Here is a 21,926-nt window from a genome sequence, read left to right as displayed (position 1 = left end):
CGTTAACCAGGTCATGTTTTTCTTTGGAGTAGTACTCACAGAGCTTTAATGTCTTAATTTAGCTGTTTTAGATTCTGTAAGTAGGTACCGAAGGGCTTTACTGGTATCTCAGCTATGGATTTTCTGGCAATTTCTTTCCATAACCCTTTTAAAAAAGTTTAGTTCCACCTCTGAAGAGGAACTTTTGAAAGTGGCCACGCCCATTTCATAATAGCTTAGAAGCTACCAGTTTAATTCACAAGCCATACTTGTTTAGTGAAATATCTGTGAAATTCCTAGGAGAGCAGAGAAACTCTTAATCAGATTTCATAGCCACAGGACAACCAAGAGGTATGGCACAATCCTATGAACAAGATAAATGTTTGCTCATTGATTTGGTCCCTTACTTCCAATTCATGTGGTATTTTCTGCCACCTCCCTTGCTGGCCTCCCAACACTCTTTCATACTTTTTGGTCTTTTTGACAGCCCATAAATGAAATATTTTTAGGAAGCACTGGGGGGAAAAAAGTTCCGTAAGAAAGAAATGGAACAGCATGGTACAAGGAAGTAGCAAATACTTGAGGAGCAAGGAAGCTTAGAAGGTCATTTAAAAAATTCCATGTGCCAAGCCATGTTGATAGATCATCTTGCAAAAATAATGGTCTCTGGAGACGTGAATTCTACAAGTGTGGTTTAGCATCAGAAGATTCCATAGAGGTCTATTTTCTTCTCAGCCCTCTCTGGAGGCAGAACGTTCTGAAGACCAGGTCTATCAGCAGCTCCCATTCTAGTAGATGCCTCTCTTTTCTAAACCTGTACCTCTGGACCCTGACTCCAGTCCTTCAAAGCTGGTTTAAGTCCATTTTCTGGAAAATCATTTTCCTTACTTTTACTAGTTTCCTTTCTTCCTTTCACTGGGATCTTAAATTTCATTATCTTGGGGCCATTCTCCCTGAATATTCTGCCGGCCAGGTCATAGCCGCCTCCTTTGTTCTGTTTGTGCATCTGGCATTACTTGGGCTCCTCCCTTTTCCCCAAGCCTGGCAACACATTTATTGGTTGTGTTGCTGGTGCAGAAGAGCTGGGTCCTGAGGCCCTCCGCTTTCTTTCAAACATGCTGCTGGAACTGTTCTGGAATTGTCCTAACAAGGGAAGAAGAGCACGTCCGGTTTGAATTTGGGGAGGAAATTGATGTCTTCCCTCTCCCTGCCCTGCCCCACTATTAGCAGGCACGGATGCAGAGACTCGCGTTCCTGAGCTCACGTCCTACCAGGAGGTCCCTGGTGGGCCTTTGAGGTTTGGCGGTGCCTCCTCTCCTCCTAGGGCTGGGCACGCATCCTCAGCTCTCAGCCACGTGTAATCCTTCCTGTCTGCTTGCAAGTTGGGCCCAAAGTGCTGGCGTTCCGGCCCACCCTCTTCTTTAGTAGCAATTAACCTTTACTGCAGAGCTTCCTTTGAAGTTTGCTCATGTTTTTATTACAAAACTGCAATGAGGAACATAATGGGGGGAAATGTCTAAATTTCTGAGTTACCTAATCTGTTCAATTCCCTAGCTGGTCTCCTCCTGGCAATCGTTCCATGTAGTTATGATCTCAACCAGTCGGCCTGAGATCTCAAACCATGTTTCTGTCTCAGCCTATTTTGAAGATTAGCGAGCTATTACACACACACACACACACTGCACGTGCACGTGGGTGTGTGTATTATATGCATATGTGTGTGCGGCTGAGTCGAAAGAGCTCATTTCTTGCTTAGTGCCTGCAGAAATCAGTCTTAACTTTATAGGCGGACTAAGTGTCTATATGTTTTTAATGTAAAAATTAACCTCTAGTCGCTAAATGTTTTCTTTCAATGAACGAATGCGAAGAGTAGAAAGGAAATTATTTTGGTATCACTAATGATAATGCTGAGTGATAAGTATTATGATGGGTACTGAATGCTATTAATGGTGAAGCTTGGGATTTTGAATGGCATCTGCCCAGAAGATTTGCAGTTAAACTAGGCAGAGAGGCCAAGTGAAACAAATGGTGAGTTATATAAAACCCACAAAAAGAAAAGGCATTTTAGGCCAGCCTTGCAAATAAGAACCAAAGAATTACGAGTGAAATGGCATTTTTTTTTTCTCTAGCTCGCCGTTCACAGGAGCTCAAATAAATGAAATCATTTTTCTCTGCTTTTCACTCAGCAGTAAATCATTGGTAATCCAAGGTTAGTAGAAAAGCAACTATGGAACTCAAAGAAAATAAAAGAGAATCTCTCTTTCTTCCTTAGGATGGGTAAGGACTTTCTAAGAAAAGAAAAATGTAAAAATCACAAAGGAAGAAAAAATAGACCTCCTTCCATAAAAGTTAAAATTTTTGTACAACATAAACCCATTAATAAACCAAATGATAAATAATTTATAGGGAAAGCAGCACATGGTGATTTTTTTTTATTATTTATAAGGCAGACCAATAAAAGCTCAATTAAAAGTAGACAAAAAGCAATGAGCAATTTTCAAAAGAAGAAATACGAATGACAAAAATAGTCTCAGTGTCAACTGAGATGTGACTTAAAACAATACACATAGAATCTTTTCCATTGTATTAATGAATTTTAAAAGCCATATATAATAGTGAGTTGTAGGATAGTTGATGGAAATTTAAATTGGTATATACTGCTGAAAAGCAATCTGTCAAAAATCACTCTTTCCTCACAGGAATCTATTCTAAGGGAATTAAAATGGATGAATATACAAATTTACATGAAGTGGTGTTTATCTTCGTGGTATTTATGTAACAGAAAGTTAGAAGCAACTTAAGTAATTGCCATGGAAATAGTTCATTTTTTTGTGGGTCTACATAGTGGAATATTATGCTGCAATTAAATGTATTTTTAGGAAATATTTTTAAAATTGTAAGTGTTCATAAGAAAATATAAGTGAAAAAGCAGGAAACAGACCATTTACACAGTATGGCCACAATTTTGAAACAAACTTTAAAACATATATTAAAAAAAAAAAAAAAAGCAAATTGCCTGAGAGTTACAGATATGGTTGGGTTTGGACACCTGCATTCCAGCCTCAGATGATTGGGTTATATTGCTTAGCATCCTAGAGGATCATTTTCCAGATTTGGAAAATAGAAGACTATTATCACCATGACTTTCTTACAGGATTGTCAGTTAAAGTAAGAACATACAGACACATCTTTGGAAGTTATCATTATTGCTGTTATTTCCGTAGTTTTCTCTTTGCAGATTCTGACATGCTTTCAGAATGGAACTCTCTCAAGTGCAAACCTATGTTAGTTATTCAAAGAGTCATAGAAATAAATATACTCCAGTCCAAGAGAGTGATCTGGCTTGACCTCTGGGGATATTAGAATACTTAAAACTTGAATCAAAGAGGCTGATTTCCAAGAGCATTGCCTAAGTCATTGTCTCCTATCCAACAATAAGCTTGTCTTTCTGTCCTCACTCAGTTAATGATACATCTAAAGGATGCATGAAGCAAATTCCGGTAGCAGGCAGCTCAGCTCCAAGAAGTTACAAGGTTATTTATCTTTCTGCGACCACTGATGTATATAGCAGTATTTACTGATACTACCTATTGTAAATGGGCCCAATTTCTGCTCCCTCAATAACAGAGATTTAATGGAGATAGGATAATTGAGGTGGTTTGTCATTTAGATGAAATGTTTTAGCAGCTTTTTGGATAGTTCTTGAGTAATGTACTGGAAGCATTAGTTTACTTTGGTTTATGCAAATATTCAATGTGGTGTGAAAATTTCATAATGCTAGATTACAGTGAAATATTGTTGCATGTTTCGATATGTAAAACTCAGCAGTTTTTCTATTTCTATTTTTTGTCACCACAGCCCTTTTTATATTTAATTCAGATGATACTAGATGAACAGATGCTTGAAAACAAATTGCCTGCGTTTGCATATACATTTAATGCCTGCCTGTGGATGAATAGGGCCAAGAGTCTTTTTCCTGGCTTTGTGTGACCTATATAAGTTGTTCTTTAGGTTTAATTGGAATTTTTTGCCATTGTAAACAGAATTGCATTCAGGCTCTACATTCAAATTCTTCTGTGCAGCAGCCTGGGCACACATGTGTACTTTGTCTCCACAAGAATTGAAATCTAATGCACTCGTTTAGTTTAGATTATGCATTGGGAGAGTTTGTGGGTAACTCAGAGGTCATGAGGTCAGCTATGCCAGTTGGGGGGCCCAGATGGGTTTGTCTCTATCCTTTTTTAAGATTTGAGATCACTTTGACGGAACTGACAGTATGAGTGATTTAACCCTTTGAGGAAATAGGGGAAATTTTACTGACTTTTAATGGATAATTACTGGAGGAAATAGTTCTATTCACTTGGATGCCTTTTGGTTTCCTGCTGCTTAAGTGGACAGGTCTATAGATTATACAATACTTCCAAATTATAGCACTTACTTCTTGAGAAAAACAAAGTCTGCACAATGTGTGATAAATCCCTTTAAGAATCTGTAAAGTAACTCTGCATTTGCAGTGGTTAAATGTTACAATTCTAGAGAGATGGTTTTTTACATTTTTTTAGCTGTATCAAGAGCGCTGGTGAACTTTTAGCTCTTAGGTTGAAGTGCAAAATCTCCTTAAAGGATAGATTTAGATGGACTTTATCAAGGGTGTTTGGACCCTGAAGTGTATTTCTCTGATGATATTTCTTTGGGGGCATTACTAAAATTGTTTCTTTTGATGCTGGGTTGGGAGAAAAGTTTATAATCTGTTGTGTTCTATTTCTATGGGTGTAAAGGTATTTAAAGGATCAGAATGGTTTTTTGCATTTGGTAGAAACATATTGACTTGGTTTAATAGTTCAATAAAATTATATGTTTAGGTTATCTATTTAGTAAGTATTTAGTAATAAGCACCTTTATGCAGATCACTTGGAGAATTTCTAAGAGCTGTGAGTTCTGAGTCTTCCCTTTATGGGCCAATTTCCTAGTTGGAATAACAGAGTCCTTCATATTAAACTAAAGAGCAATGCATGGCATTATTTGATCATCAGATTTGGAGGGTGGATTTTGTAGGGAGTCAAGGAAGGGGGATACTTGTGTTAAGTGGAATGGTGAGGGGACAAGCTAAAAGTTGACCTGAGAGAATGACTAAGTTGGATGGGCAGAGGGGTGGAGATAGGGTGACCCAGCAGGAAGAACTGTATAGGAAAAGCTCACTGAGCTTAGAAGACAAGGATAAGCATATTCTGGCCCAAGGTTTTCTACAGAGGAGTGCTGAGAATCAGAGAGAATGGGAGAATGGTTTTAAAATAAGAGCAATTTTATTTCAAGCCCAAGAACTCTGGATTTTCCCTGTGAACACTAATTACTGTGAATACTAATTATGAATTATTGGAGGGTGTATTGCATGGGAAAATGGGTGTGCTGGGAAAATAAATTTAGCAGCCTTGTACAGGCTCAGTGTTGAGGGATATTGGAGATTGGAGGCTAGAGGTCTGGAGGCATATTTAGAGGACTGTTAGAGAATTCAGGAATGAATATGTGGATAAAATGAATGAGATGAAGGTAAAAGTCTTACAAGGGCAGCATTTAATGACTGTACAGATTAGAGGTTGAAGGAGAGAAAATGTCCATGTTATTTTAGAACCTTGAACATGGATAATTAGGGGAAAACAGTATTCTTAATAGACATGGTGAAGCAGTGGGGAGACTCAACTTGAGGGCGGATGATAATCTACAAGATTTTGGATATAATGAACTTGGATGATAATGGGCTTGTATGTTCAGTTCAGATGTCTCATAGGAATAAGGTTGGGTTCTGGTACTTGGGTTGTGCTTGGTTAAAATGGCGTTGTCTTATTATTTGACTTAGGAACCAAGCACTTAATTAGAAAGATATTTCTGCATGTGATATCACTTTATACTTCATAAAACTTTAAGAGGAGTCAGCACTTGATCAACAATTGTTAATGAATGTCATAGTGAATAAATTTCCATAATGAATCAGATAAGGAATTTGACTAGAGCTCAGGTTTTGTACCCCTAGTCCAATAAACTACCTTGGAAGGTTTTAATAATTAGTAGAACTGCAGGGTTGCTAGCATCTTAAAGGTCATCTATTCTAGTCATCATCCAAAGCTGAAATTCGTCCATATTATTCCTAATTTATGGCTATCTAGGCTATGTTAGAAGTCCTTTAATGGGAACTTAAAGCAACTCTGGATGGATCCGATTGACATTGTCTCCTTATAATTTTAACTCATTTTTCTTAGTTTTCTCTTTGAAGGTTTACAAATCAAGCAAATCCATCCATAATCTCTGTAGACAAGAAATTTATGTTTATTTGCTTTAAGATAACTGAAATCCCCTTCAGCTGGTGAACTGGTGGGAAATTCACACTCAATCACAATTCTTTAACCCCCAGCAAACTGTATAAAAGATTTTAGGGTCTGAAATGGTGCACTCATTTATTTCAGGTAGAGGTGCTGTGCTGCCTTGTGGAGTCCTGAGAGCCCCCCGTGTGAAGTGTTCAGACTCCTTGTTATTCTGCCTTGCTTTCCCCTCTGGAAAACTCACCTATTTTCTTTAATGATTTTGTTTTCACAAATGTCTAGAGAAATCACTAGCTTCAAGTAGCTTTAATTCTCTGCATAAGCTGTTGACGCAAAGACTACCAATGGTTTGGTGATGTGTTCGAAATAGGAAAGATAAAAAACAAACACAAAGTAATACTCCAATAAATAGTCCAGCTACATAGATTTAAGCCTTGTTGTCCATGGCAGCCCTTGGAATCTTTGATAGTTTTCTATAATGTAGTCTAAGATACATTGCATGATACAGCTTTCCAATACATTGTATAATGATATCACCTTCCAATTTAGGATGGTTTGTGGGGTTGTAGGTACACATATATTTACTTCTTATCTATACTTTATTTAGACCAATAATTAAATTGCTGGTTGTTTCCCAGCTAAATAATGGCTTGAGCTGGCCCATGAGAGCATTGGCTGTTGAAGATTAGCTCATTTGATTTATAGATTCACTGCAGATAAACCAAAGTCCCCATCTGTGAACCACAGAGACTTCAACGCAGTCATATTTTAACAATGGCCTTCCCTATTTTTTCTTCAAAGAACAACAACTGAATACTGGGTACTGAGCTGTGGGATTTTGATTCTTCTGTATTAGTTGGAATTCACAAAGTTATTATTTGTTCACAGGTAATGAGTGTGTATATGGCAGCTACCCTGAAATTCCTTTGGAAGAAATGTCAGATGCAGATGGAGTAGCCAGCACTCCCTCCCTCAATATCCAAGAGCCATGCTCTCCAGCCACATCCAGCGAAGCATTCACACCAAAAGAGGGCTCTCCATACAAAGCCCCCATCTACATCCCTGATGATATCCCCATTCCTGCTGAGTTTGAACTTCGAGAGTCAAATATGCCTGGAGCAGGACTAGGAATATGGACCAAAAGGAAGATTGAGGCAGGTGAAAAATTTGGGCCTTATGTGGGAGAGCAGAGGTCAAACCTGAAAGACCCCAGCTATGGATGGGAGGTAAGAATACATTTTGAGTTTATACATTTAAATGTATTCAGATGTGTGACTAATAGATCAGCTTTTAAAGTGGATATAAAATAAGCAAATTCCAAATGTTACCAAATGTCTTCAAATAGATCTTTAAGAACAAACCTTCTAGTAATCTCGCTTCTTGTTATAAACAAAATGTTGCATAAAGGTATACCATGATAGAGAAGAACTCAACTTATGAATGGTAAAGAATAGTATCAACTTAACAAACATACCAGAGGAAACAAATGCAGTTTTTATAATTAGCATTTAGAAGCTTCAAATGTGGCCATCCACATAGTATGTGGCATAAGCAAATAGACGTTATCTTGTGACAAGCTTATTGTATTTTATCTTTTCTTTGGCGGCAAGGCTTGGAACATTGGAGGAAACACTTGTTTTCTTGAGTTAATTTGGTTTTATTTTGTTCTACGTGGTCATTTTTCTCCGCGTTCTAATATATTTTGCTACTCTTGTGATAACCCTGCTTTGATTCTACATGTTTCTGGAACATGAGCCCTGTACTGAATTCTGTGATGGTTCTTTATATTCAAATTGATTTAATGAATAATTCATGAAAATGATGGCAAAAAACAATATGAAAATTAGTTGCTGGTTTTAGCCATGCTTTTCACAGAAACCATCTTGATAATATCTAAGAATGATAAGTTACAGTCTGATTACAAAATCAAAGTAAATTTTATTTCAGTAAGAACAGGTAACTATGTGACGCTGAGCTTATAATTTTTGTAAAGATTCTGTAGCTTTATCTACTTTCCATTATTTTTCTACTTGAAAACTTACGTGGTTAAATCATAACATTATAATTTCTGGAAAACCTGGTCTATATCTGCAAAATGTATAGGCAATTTCCATATTAGCAAGGAAGTGTTTTTTGGAGACATGATTGACCCTTGGTTTCCTAGTATTTCAGTTAGACAGAAATCAGATAAACTAGATTTATTTAGTATGTTCTCTTAATATTTATGGTCATTAATAGAATATATGGTCAGCATTTTAAATAGAAATAAATACACAGTGCCTTCAGGACTTAATTTCAATTTTTTGTCCCCTTATTTTATATGTATCCTTTTGTAAAATCTGTGCAAAATGCCTCAATCAAAACAATTCCTGTCTGAATTCTAAAATGTTGAAAGTTAAGATCTGGATTTGACATGCTGACAAGTAAGAAATCCTTCCTTAGTTTTGTTCTTAGCCACAGCTCAGGTAAAGTTGTGGTTTGGCTACACTGCTTTTAGACACATATATCGATAAGAGATTTTTTTAAAAATCACTGTAGCATTAACTGATATGTGAGTTGAATAAGTTTTAAACTAAATGCGTAGAACTTTACGTCATTTTTGTTCTCCTTGAAATAAAGGCTATAAACATTCTAGTAATAAGTAACTCATTAAACTTTTATTACAAAATCTCCAGAGCTAAACAAGTTCAGTACTGCTCGAGATTATCCAGAAGGCTTGGGATAAACCAAAGCTTAATAACAAAATAATTTTGCAGTTACAGTGCTGATACATGCAGGACTATGTCTCCTTCAACAGGATGCTTATGGATTGGGGGATGAACCTGGGGAAAATTCAGCATTTAGAGGAAATTTAAAAATAATTATTTTTCTCTTTGGGAGTAGAATGTCTTCAGTATATACCCAGGAAAATACTTACCTTGAGAAACATAAAATGATTCTTTTCATTATGTTAAAACTGAGTTGTTTTATTGGTTGGAATTCAAGGTAGTTCATAACTCTGGCTAAAGATCACCCATTTCCTCTCTCTCAGGAATTCAGTTGATGGTTAATTCAGTAATTTTCTGCACCATTTTAATTGTTGCCCTAGAGTGTGGATTATCTGCTCTAGATGTGTTAATGAACAAAACCAGGGAAAGGGCTTTTTTGGTGATTTTGGCAATCTTGTTACCCATGGAGGAGTACTTGAGCTCTTGACTCTAGAGTGTCCCCCCCCCCAATCTTACCCTAGTTCATACAAAACCCAGTCGTGATCAACAAAGGCACTTTCACAAAGGCATCTCGCCCTACTCCTGCGTGCTCATTTTTTTTTTTTAAAGATTTTATTTATTTGACAGAGAGATCACAAGCAGGCAGAGAGAAGGGGAAGCAGGCTCCCCACTGAGCAGAGAGCCCGATGCGGGGCTCGATCCCAGGACCCTGAGATCATGACCTGAGCCGAAGGCAGCGGCTTAACCCACTGAGCCACCCAGGCGCCCCGCGTGCTCATTTTTAATCACTCTCCTGTCATATTTGCCCTCAACGATGGCTGATTTCTCTCTTGTTTGGTTAGACAGATAATTGTGACCAACTAATGTAACCTTGCCTTTTGATACCCTTTCATTTTAAAAAATTATGAATTTAGGGAGAAAAAAACCTGTTAGGCTAAGGAAAATATACACAAACGGTGGAAGTCCATATTCAACAAACAATCATTGAGTGCATACTCTGTATCAGATTCTGCCCTGCTTTCCCTACAGGAACCCAGTTTATCATAACCAAACTAATCATGGCTATCTCTAGTACCATCCTTGCTCTTTTCTACTAATAAATCTCCCTCCCTTGAGCACTTCCTGTATAATAAATTGTATTACCATCTGTCCAGTTGCTGAAGCAAAGAAAATGCTTTGACTACTCTCTCCCACACCCACCAGATATGATTCATAGTTCCCATGTTCCATGGGCCTCCATTCTTTGCACACACTGGTCTTCCTACCTGGGAACCTCCTTTTCCTATCCACCCTTAGCAAGTGTCTATTCATTCTTCAGATTCTTCCCTTCCATGACATTCTCCTTGACCTTTCTCATCAAAATTTAGTATTGCTTACATTTCGCCCCCCCCCCCATAGCACCAGGTAAATCCATGGACAAAGAATTTAAAGCACTGTATAACTTCCAAATTTCCTGCTTAGCTTCCCTAATAGAGCAAAATATCCAGAGTTCTGTCCTCTAAGTGCAGCGTCCTGATTGTGTCCTATCTGTGGTTTCTGTGGTACTGTCTCATGCTAAGTCCGTTACCTGAAACAACCAGACTGGATTAGTCACCTCAGGCTGCCCTAACAAAGTACTACTAATTGACTGACTGGGTGACTTAAATGGCAGAAATTTATTTTCTAATAATTCTGGAGGCTAGAAGTCCAAGATCTAGGATAGCTGTTTTGGCTTCTGGTGGGGACTCTCTTCCTGGCTTGCAGATGGTCCCCCTCTTGCTTTGTCTTTGCATGGCCGTTCCTAGGTGCATGTGTGCATAATATATACATGTGCACACACAGACACACATAACATAGGGGCAGCAGGAGAGTGCTCTCGTATTTCTTCTTATAAGGACACTATCGGACTTATAAGGTCCTATCTGATCATGACCTCACCCTTATGACCTCATAAAACCTTAATTACCACCTGACAGCCCTAGATATCCACAAATATAGGCACATGGGGAGTTAGGGCTTCAACATAATGGATTTGGGGAGGACTAAGCATTCAGTCCATAACACAGACATTTAATAAATAATTGTTTGGTAAAAGAATGAGTGAAAGAATGAAAGAGCAAATGAAAGAATGATGAATGGATAGAGGATTATGTGACTCATAAGAAAAGATAGGGAGTGGGGCTGAGGGAGTTCCATGAAAAAGCTAGAATGTGGATTTTAGACTTGTGGAATCAAGCCTTAACTCTGCCACTGTTGTGCAGTTCTAGGGAAATAACTCAAAATTAATTGGTTCATGCATTTTTATTTGACCCACAAGCCAATAACTGCCCTGCGTCATTACTTGTTATATAATTAAAATGAAGTAAAGAAATATGGTAGTCTTTTCAAAGAAAGTTTTTAGGAGAGAAAGCTCAAAGATAATATTGCAGTTAGTGACCACCTTTCTGAACCCTCTTTAAGTGGTTCTTTAAAAGTATAACATATTTCCCCAAAAAAGACACTTTTGGAAAAACATTTTAGTTTGTACTTTAGAGAAATTGTGTGTTTTTGAAGATGGTTACGGACCAAAATACAGGGTTAAGTAAAATAAGCCATAGATATCAAAAAATATTATATGTTTTCTAACAAATCAGTATTGATTTAATAAAGAGAAACTTTAAAAATAAATGCTAGTCTGGCAGATTGCCACCTTGCAGTGTATATGATTGTCTCTATCAAAAGGTTTTTGAAGACTGGGGAACACTTGATTGTCTCTAGGACCTAAAAGTAATTAAGGATAGGACACTTACCTATCTTTACCTAAGGATAAGTTAATAACTTTAGAGTTACTGATTGACTGAATAATAAAAACAGAAAATTCTGTTAGTTCAAGACAAGTGTTTCCTCGTATGTGTTCTTCTAAAGATGACCATTGTATGATAACATGGAAATTGCATGGAGAGCAGAGGGAATCAGGATTCTGGCATGAGACTTACCAGACTTATGTCTTCTTCAGGGCTCTGTGTGCTAGTTGAGAGATTTGGGGAAAGTTATGTAATATGCAGCTCAGTTTATATATATGGAACATGGTGATAATAATTGTACCTATCCAATGAGGGTTGTAATGACGATAAAATTTGACACTGTGTGAAAAACCTACCAATGAGCCTCCCATCTGCTAGAAGAGCTTAATAAAGGTGAACAAAAACAATGAAAGCTTGGCTGGAATAGAGATTTAGCACAGAGTCATCAGATAGGGCAAAGGGCAACTCTATTTTATTAATTTTTATAAATTTTTGTTCTCACTCTAACTTCTTGTTTCCTGGAAGTTCAGTTATCTCTGGGATGGTCTAATTATGTGACTCTGGGTTTATCTGAAAAGGAAGCACTGGTTGTTTTCTAATTAACAGTTAAAACAAGGATTTGGGAGAGATTCATAAATTTCTTTTTAAACCAAATAATAATTTTGGTGGCAAATTTTTAATGGCCTGAGATGGGTCATTGGAAAAATAACGTGAAGTTTTGTTTCCTTGTAATATTGTCACTTAGCACATTTTCTCTGTTTATCTGTTTACCACTTGTCATCCTGAAACTCCTCAAGTAGATATAAGTTAGCTGATGATGCGTCTGTTAGGTGCCAAACCCTCTATTGTATCCCTCTAACCCACAGTTGATCCAGATTACATCGATCAGTTAAAATGCCAGGTATGAGTTTACTTTTTCTCTTTTCAAGCATACACATACTCAGAGGTAGAAAAATGAGGACATGAGTGGTCAGTAAATTTCTCTTATGTTTTGTTAAATAGATGGGAAGGAATAGTAGAAAGAGATTTTGCTGGCATCAGAAATTCATTAAATAATTTTGATGCAGTGCTTTGACAATACATTATGTTCCAGTAATATAATCCTGAAATGTGATATTGGAATGAATGTGTGCCTCCCTATATCATTTAAGAAGGAATAGTTTTCACATTTGTAAGTTTGTATTTGAGTTCTGCACTGATGCCTTGTGTATGGAAACACACAATCTGTATGTTAACTGAAATATGAATATCCATTAAAACAACAACATCAGACTTTCAAGATACCTAACTAACAACTGAGTTCAGAGTCAGACAATCAAGTAACGTATGTTTGGTAATAAAGAAAAAATAGTTTGTGATGTCCTAACATCTCATAGACATCAAATATCTTTGAATGGCAATATTTCTCCCTTATCTCTCTCTAGATTTGCTTGAGCCAAAAATGAATTTTACAGTGATTCGTAGAATGAAATCAATACTTTGGCATTGATTCTAGAGAAAACGTTTATTCATTAATGGGAAAGCAAGTACCCTTGACAAGTTGCATATTCTTAAAGCCAGATAACTAAGTACAGACCTTTGACTTAATAATTTTGAAGTGAATTGATTCCAGTAGAAGGGAAAGAGTATCAACTATCCAAAAGGATGTCTTTAATGGGTAGTTAAGAAAGAGAAATGTTATCTAATATAACAAATGTACATTACCATAAAACCTTACATTACAAACTATTATTAAGTTTTTGCAGTGTTATTTAAGGATGATAAATATAGTTTGGATATTCAATTTTACTTTATGAAGAATAACAGAAAATATCAAGATAGTGATGCCTGGTGGCTCAGTTGGTTAAGTATCTGCCTTCAGCTCAGGTCATGATCCCAGGGTCCTGGGATTGAGTCCTGCATTAGACTCTTTGCCCAGTTGGGAGCCTGCTTCTCCCTCTGCCTGCTGCTCCCCTGCTTGTGCTCACTTGTGCCTGTACTCACTCTCTCTCTCTGTGACAAATAATAGATAAAATCTTAAAAAAAAAAGAGAGAGAGAGAAAATATCAAGATAAAAAGTAAAACTTACTAATAGGATCCTGAATAGAATTGTCACTGGGGCCCAAGATCTTATAGACTCTCTTGGAATATAATGAAATCAAGAAAAGAAAATCAGTCTATTTGATTCATTTTGTGCTTCCAGCATACATATATAGTAGGAATTAAATCTCTGGCTATTGAAAGAAAATAGCAGTTTATTCTCCTGAATAAACAAGTAGGTCCTGGTTCCTGAAGTACCAGGAACTACCTATAGGGTTCAAGAGGATCCCATCCTGTTTTGTGAGGAGTTTAGGAATCCCCTCATCCCACTCCTACCCCCTCCACGTATGTCCTGTTAATACTCATGGCTTGCCCTTTTTTTGCTTTCCTCCATGAGAGGTATTGATGCAATTCAGTACTTTCAGTACTTTTTTCTAGTACTTTCAAAGTATAGGCAGTGATGTGGACAAGTCTGATATCAAAGTTTTTTTTAAAGTTCCCCAAGTCATCAGTGCACCCATTGTGATGAACACTGGGTAACATATGAAACTGTTGAATCACTGTATTGTACACCTGAAACTAATATAACATTGTAAAAAATAAATAAAAATAATATATAATTATATACTAGACAAAAAAACAGGTAATTATATTAAAATTATTCATCAGTTAAAAAAAAGAAAAGTTAACAAAAGAGGGTGTGCTGTATTCTTCAAAATTTTCCATGTCATCAAAGGCAAGGAAAGGACATGAAAATGTTCCAAATTAAAGGAGAAGAAAGAAACAGAACAACTAAATGTAAATCTGATCTTAGGTAGGATTCTGTCAATTGGCAAAAATGGACTTTGGATAGATAGGATAAATAAAAACAAACAAAGCAGGGGCACCTGGGTGGCTCAGTGGGTTAAAGCCTCTGCCATCAGCTCAGGTCATGATCCCAGGGTCCTGGGATTGAGCCCCACATCAGGCTCTCTGCTCAGCAGGGAGCCTGCTTCTTCCTCTCTCTCTGCCTGCCTCTATGCCTAGTTGGGATTTCTGTCTGTCAAATAAATAAATAAAATCTTAAAAAATAAATAATAAAGCAATGTGTTGTACATTCAAAGCTTACAAAATATTATGTCAATTATATCTCAATAAAACTTACAAATAATAATATAAAAAATACCTTTCAAAAGGCATGATTGTATTTCACATTGACATAGAGGAAAAACTGAATGACCACCTCAATAGATAAAATCCCAATATATTTTCATTGCAAAACCTCTGAGCAAACTCAAAATAAAGGGTGCTACTTTGAATTGGTAGATATATATAAACAGGCTATAGCTGACATTACAATAATGAAGTAATGTTGGACATTTTCCTTCAATGACATGTAAAATTGAGGCTGTCCCTATTAGTACTCTGTTCAAAATTGTCCAAGTCAGTGCAATATGGAAAAAAAGAAAGGAATGAATAATCTTTTTTTAAAAGATTTTATTTATTTATTTGATAGAGAACACAAGTAGGCAGAGTAGCAGGCAGAGGGAGAGGGAGAAGGAGAAGCAGGCTCCCCACTGAGCAGGGAGCCTGATGCGGGACTTGATCCCAGGACTCTGGGATCATGACTTGAGCCAAAGGCAGATGCTTGACCGACTGAGCTACCCAGGCACCCTAAAAGAAAGGAATGAAAAGAACAAAAATTTGAAGGGATAAAGCAAAATGTCTATATTCATAAATGATATGATTGTAAATACTAAGAATAAGTAAATTTTTTAAAGTAAGCCTGATAAAAGGTAAATATAAAAAACTGAATTCCTTCATACTTGATAAAACAATTTGTGTAAGTTTAAAATACCATTTATGTCAAGCAATTAAAATGTTTAATAAGAAAATTCAAATATGTAAAAATAAATGCAGATATTTTAAAATACCTACACTGAAAAATTCAAAACATAGCAGAAATGTAAAGATGACCTATATAGAGAAATCACACTCGTTGTTTAGACAGGTCTTGGCCGTTAAGATAGCAGGCCTTCCCAAAGTAACATACTGACTCAGCACAATTCTAATCAAATTTTAGTACGCTTTATTGTGGGAATTTACAAGTTGATTGTAAACTTCATGTGGAAATATAAAAGACCTATAATAGGAAAAAAAAATTTCCCCAAGTAGCAAGAGTTTTTTTGTTTTACTCTGTGTGCCTTCATGGTCAAGTAGAAATTGCATGTGAGTCACTTATTTTTAAAAGAATATTGGGTGATTTTCTCCCCATTAAGCAGTGTATCCTACCAAATGTATCAAAGTGAGTTTCTTTCTTACTCACCCCCATACTTGTGTATGAGTTGCTTAATCAGTAGTGAAACTCATGGGTTCAAAGCATGAAATGTTTAGTAAAGATCCTCTTCTAATAGATTTGACAGTCAATTCTAGGACTTGGTCATTTCTTTATAATAATTTGTTATTCTGAAATACTATTCTAGAATACTTAGTTGTGCCACTGCATCAGGATGTTTCATTCTCTAAGCCTTTTCCTTGAGGGTAAGTTTGGAAGCAGTGAGAAGTAATAGGAAATAATGGGTAGAAATTATCTTTGAAGGATAAGAGAGTTAATGAAGCTTCTTTGTTCCTTAGTTTGCTCAGTGAAGCAGTATGGAGAGAATTTCTTCCAATGATGATCAGTAGTTAATATGGAGAAATAGAGACACTGGGGGCATTTATAAAATAAATAAAGATTGTATTAAGGTAGCATGTAGGCTTCTCAAAGCTTATTTACATTGATAGAATCATACAATACAAATTCTGCCAAAGCACTTTTCTTTATACATAGTTCTGTCCAGAAGTTTAGAAAAATGAATTTGTATTTCAGCTATAAGAAAATTCAGAACTTAAGTGTTACCATCATTTTTGCTCTGCTGCATCTTTTGGCCCTTTGAAATATAGCTGAAGCTGAAGTAGGTCAAATGTTGTGTGCTTTTTAAAGAGTATGTTCTACATGATAATCAGGAGAATTGTCAAGCCAAAAAAATTGCAAACAGGAAGAAGTTGCCAGCTATCACTATGACAAAGAATAATAAAAAGAGATTGTGTGTGTGTGTGTGTGTGTGTGTGTGTGTGTGTATTTAGCAAAGAGATACCAGCAGCTACCCGTTAGTTGGTTATTTCTTTCAAAACAGATTTAATATAACAAAATTTGGGGTACATCACAGAAATTTCACAGTGCCTTTATTATAAGGGGACTTCTTGTGTTGGTAGAAGGTGAACAAACAATACACAGAAATAGCTTACCTCACTGAGGTACTCCATACCATGGTGCGTCCACATGACCAAAGGAGAAATTCTCACAGTTATCTTCTCAGAGGCACATTCATGGCTAGGAACAAAATGAGCAGGTTCAAAATAGAAGTTTATTCTGTGATTGTCGGTCATGCCATCTGTCCCCAGTATCTATTACTTCCAGATCCAAACCCTATCCCACTATTAAGCATGTATCCCAACAGCTTTCAGAACACATTTTTATTCCATCAGTCAACTGCTGCCCTAGACACAGAAAATAATTTGTATCTCCTAACCTACTCCTAGGAAGTCAGTTGAAGAGTGTCATCTGATATAGAAACAGTGTCTCCAGAACCTGCATCACACAACCTTATACACACACACACACACACACACACACACACCATATGGCTTTTATGGTTTTTTCTTTTTAATTGATCATTTTGGAATCTAAATTTTGAATTTGGATTTTTAATCTAAGCATTTCAGGTGTTTGGCCCTGATGCTTTCTCCTTGTAACCCGTATAACCTTGTACCTATATAAAGGCAGTCATTATAAATTTTTTTTAAAAGGCCTGGTAACTCCTTCCAGCCATCCAAAATTTATTTAAAAACTAAATAAATCTTTTTCAGAGCCATCAAATGAGGATTTCATTTATAATGTTCTAAAAAACGTAAAGCATTTCTCCCTATATCTTTATCCTCCCTATTATCTATCATTCACCCTCTTCCTCTCAATAGCTCACATATCCAGCAGGTGCTGCTCTCAAAGACTGTCCCCTCTCAAACACTCTCCTCACATCCAAGCCTCTGTCTCTCTGTCTCTCTTTAAATATATGTGTATATGTGTGTGTATAATATATATATTTAATAAATATAGGTCATTAAATATATTTGTATATTTTATATATTTGCATATAACATATATATTTATATATAATATAAAATATAATAATGTAAAGTATATATTTAAAATCATATTGATCAACTTCTCTGATATGGCCTTTTTCCATTTTAGTATTTTTCATTCTGGTGTAGTATATTTTCCATTACCTAGTATCTGAATTTGGCTAATAAACAATGAGTTAGCCATCGATCGGGAAAGAAGGATGGGCAGGGGATGATAGTTACAGATTCCTCTGCTCTGAAATTTCCTCTCTTATTCCTGCCACACTTGCACCTAGAGTTTTCCTTATTCATAGGAAATATGTATATATTTTCTGTGGCCATGACTTATATTTGCTGTGACCATTGGCCGGTCAGCTCACGTCACAGATCCATAGGAGATTCTTTGTGCTTCTTCTTCTTCTTCTTCTTCTTCTTCTTTTTTTTTTTTTTTGAGATTTTATTTATTTATGGGACAGAGAGAGACACAGCAAGAGAGGCAACATGAGCAGGGGGAGTGGGAGAGAGAGAAGCATGCTTTCCGCTGCGTAGGGTGCCCGATTCAGGGCTCAGTCCCAAGACCCTAGGATCATGACCTGAGCGAAAGGCAGACGCTGAACGACTGAGCCATCCAGGTGCCCAAACTTGCCCCACCTACCAAGTAGCTGACAGTGGTGTTTTCCTCTGACACTCCAGCTGACCTCCTGGGCTTCCCAGGTGTGCACGGCCTGGCACAGAAACCGCCACTGGTTGGCAGCCACAGGTGTGGATGATTTGTTTTTTCTTTTTTCATTTGTTTAGATTCTTGTGGTAGGAATTCAGCAGGTGTGTAATGCCAGCATAGAATCTCCACCCTGACACAGAGACCAGCTGCCCTCAAAAAAAAAAAAAAAGATGTTCTTGTTGGTCTTGCAAAGCTGCCAACTTGGATCCCTGTTTTCCTGGAAACCTCACCCAAGGGCAAGACTCTGCCTAACCAAGAAGTTAGGATAAGTTCATCTCTGTAGATGAGCATGAAGAGTCTCCTTATATGAACTTAATCTACAGGTAGGAGCAGGTTACCTAGTTCTGCCCTCAACTTTTTTTTTCCTAACTTGAGCTCTACCATTGCAATTACAGGGATGTAGGAAATCCTGGACTTGGTTTCTAAAGAGATATAAACCATGTTTGGGTGCTGTTGACACGTACATTTCTGCTCATTGGAGACTAAATAGTAGAAGCACAGATGGAGATTGTTCTACTGGGCAGGGTTCTTCCATCCTCCTTCCTCTCCTCAGGAATCCACTAATCCTGGGACCCAATCATTTCGGTATAGGGGCAGGTAAACTCAGAGATCATCCCTGACCATCTCTAGCTTTAGCGGAGGGTCATGGGAGGTGAGCTGTGGTTCCTCCCCAGTGTTGTGGGGGAAGCAGATGGTAAAGCCAAGAGCCATTGCCATTTGTCTGTCAGCAGTGTGGGGCTGGGGCCAGAGAACCTTCTCTGGAGGGCTAACTCCTTAACCTTGCCAAACACTTGTACTGTGGCTTCTCTTGGCTAGCTCATGAGCGCTAAAGAAATAGACGTGCACACAACCTTAGATTTCTCAGTTTTCCTTTGTCACAGATTTTGCCTGTTTTTCTTTAGAGTCAGACTTGGAGTTTATTTGGTGGTATTTTTACTTGCATACACATAATATAAGATGGGGCTTTCGAGGGTAGGGGAGGCCTGATTTGCCCTATGGGCCCTATACCTCTTCGAATACAGACATTGGTTGTCCATTTCCTTCAGATAATACAAATGCACCACAATGAAATGATGACACGTGTCAGAGGAACATTTGTCTTGGAGGGTAGCAGATGGGATATGTAAATCATACTTGGAAGCAAGGGGTATCACGTGTGAGTATCAGCTAGCCAGTAGGCTAGTCTTTCATTCTGCATCTTAACCTCCCACAGTGCAGATATTTATGTTAATATACATCTGATCTAAGAGCACTAGCTGAAGAGAAGTCAAGGGTAGACATCATATGGACCATTACAATCAGTTCCACAGCTCTGTATTTTTGTAGTGGCAGTCATATATTCATCTTTAGCTATATTATTTTAATCATGGCATCTCTCGAGAATCTAGTTTTTCTGTAATAATATGATAAAATCTTGACATGGAGCTCTGCAATTGAAGGTCGTGGATCATGTGTCCAGCATTTAATTAGGACTTACTTTATATCTAAGTCACTGCCTCCCGTTAAGAGATGAGGAGGAATTAAAAATAGCTCCATTGCCCAGTGGATGATACTCCAAAAGAAAAGAATTATCATTGTGTTTAATAAGAGAACTGACAAGCAATCATAATTCTTTCCATTAAGTAAATATGTTAGAAAAATTTATTATGAAATGACACATTATGCGAGCCAGGAATCAAAGATGACATCCTTGCATTAAATACGGTAGGTGCCATTAAGGAAAACAGTCAATATGTCACCAAGCCATGGCCTGTAAAAATTAAATTGATTTGGTAAATGTAAGTAAGATAGATCTGTTTGCTTTCATCATCAATTTTGAGTGGGTGAACAGGTGATGTCACCAACCTGGGAGCGATAAAGATGCAGGACCATCTGGAAAGGCAAGTGATGAATGGGGAACTGCTTTTGGATAGTGACAGTGCTGTGGTACTTTGTCACTTGGGATGCAGTACTTAATAACTTTTCAATACCATCATAATAAATTTCACTGCCTTATTAATATAGAAATGGTGAGTTATTACCATGATGGCGAGTGTAAATAACTGGAGATGCAGCCGTCAAAAGCTGATTGTTTGGGCATGTTTCTTTAAGCAACACAGTTGACTCGTGATAATCAACCTATGTCTATACCCGTGGAGTTTATTGCACTTGTCAAAGGAAAAAGTAGTATTATTCAAAATTATATGAAGTCGTAATAAACAAGTTTAATATATTATCAGACTTTTCCTGTAAGTTTCCAAACATGCGGCAGTAAATCATTTTTAATAATGTCTTTTCATGTAAAATAATGTCCTTATGACGTAATAATGCCTTTTCTTAACTATTAACAAAACAGTCGACTTCTTTGTACGCGTTTTAAAGGGTATTTTATTTGTACTTTTCAATCATTTTCTTTTGCAAATAAAGAGCTGAGGCAGGAACCTTAGAACGTTTCATTAACAAGCTCAAAAGTTGCTGAGTGCAGGCCATGTCACACGTTTCCATTTTAATTGAACAGATGTACTTAAGAGTAAACCACAGCAAACGAAATACAGATGAAATTATAAACACGTGTCACTAAGAAGTAGGCAGGAAAGAGCCTCTGATGAGCATCTGTGTGTATTTTATGAAGCCAAAGACTGCCACTTCATAAGTTCGTCACTGATGTCTCCAGTTTAATGAGAAGAAACAAAATATGTAGATAGGTGTAAGTTGAAGATGAATTACCAGATCAATCACTTAGCACCATTCAGGGTGTCTGCCATTGCGCAGTGGGAAAATAATTAGATCTGGGATGCTGTTCTTATTTATATACCGGCTGTTCGATGTGGGATGGAATACGGGCAACTTCCTCTTTCATGTCTCTGTGGTCTTTATATTGTTTGTTGGCCGGGCTGACTTTTAATTCTGACATTGTCTTTCAGGCTGCAGTCTGCCAGCCTCTTTCTTAAATGAAATGCCTCTCCACCATTTCTATTACTGCTGAAAAGAGAGCCAGCAGTCTATTAACAGGCAATAAAGTTCAGGAAGCCCAGGACTCATTTCTTGGGTCAGAGGTGAAAATTGCATATAAATGAAACAAAGGTGTGCCTTGATCGCTCAAGAAGCAGCACCAGAAAGAACACACGTGTTGTTAGCCAGAAGTCTCCCACTTAAAGGGAAAGGAATAATCGTAATAATGTTGGCCGATGGAGTTAAGTACTCAGTTGAGAGAAATTATATCAATCTGACAAATATAGCCTTCACAGGAGATAAAGTCTCTAATGACCTTAAATGCATATATTTATCATTTAATTCAACA

The 21,926-nt window shown here is 37.1% G+C and overlaps 1 protein-coding gene across 8 annotated transcripts in view; it reads left to right on the top strand.

Moving 5' to 3' along the window:
• Window positions 1–21,926, top strand: part of MECOM (MDS1 and EVI1 complex locus) — a 543,555-nt gene that overhangs the window by 256,157 nt on the left and 265,472 nt on the right. For all 8 annotated transcript variants that reach the window (XM_045088076.1, XM_004756523.3, XM_045088070.1 and 5 more), the window contains exon 2: window positions 7,182–7,519. In XM_045088076.1, the coding sequence (XP_044944011.1) occupies window positions 7,182–7,519 (338 nt within the window). The remainder of the gene's footprint in view (window positions 1–7,181; window positions 7,520–21,926) is intronic.

This window comes from Mustela putorius, unplaced genomic scaffold, assembly GCF_011764305.1.
Source record: "Mustela putorius furo isolate JIRA1106 unplaced genomic scaffold, ASM1176430v1.1 tig00003834_pilon_pilon_pilon, whole genome shotgun sequence".
Taxonomy (NCBI): domain Eukaryota; kingdom Metazoa; phylum Chordata; class Mammalia; order Carnivora; family Mustelidae; genus Mustela; species Mustela putorius.
Note: the sequence above shows the minus strand (reverse complement) of the source record. Positions and strands in the feature narration are given on the sequence as shown.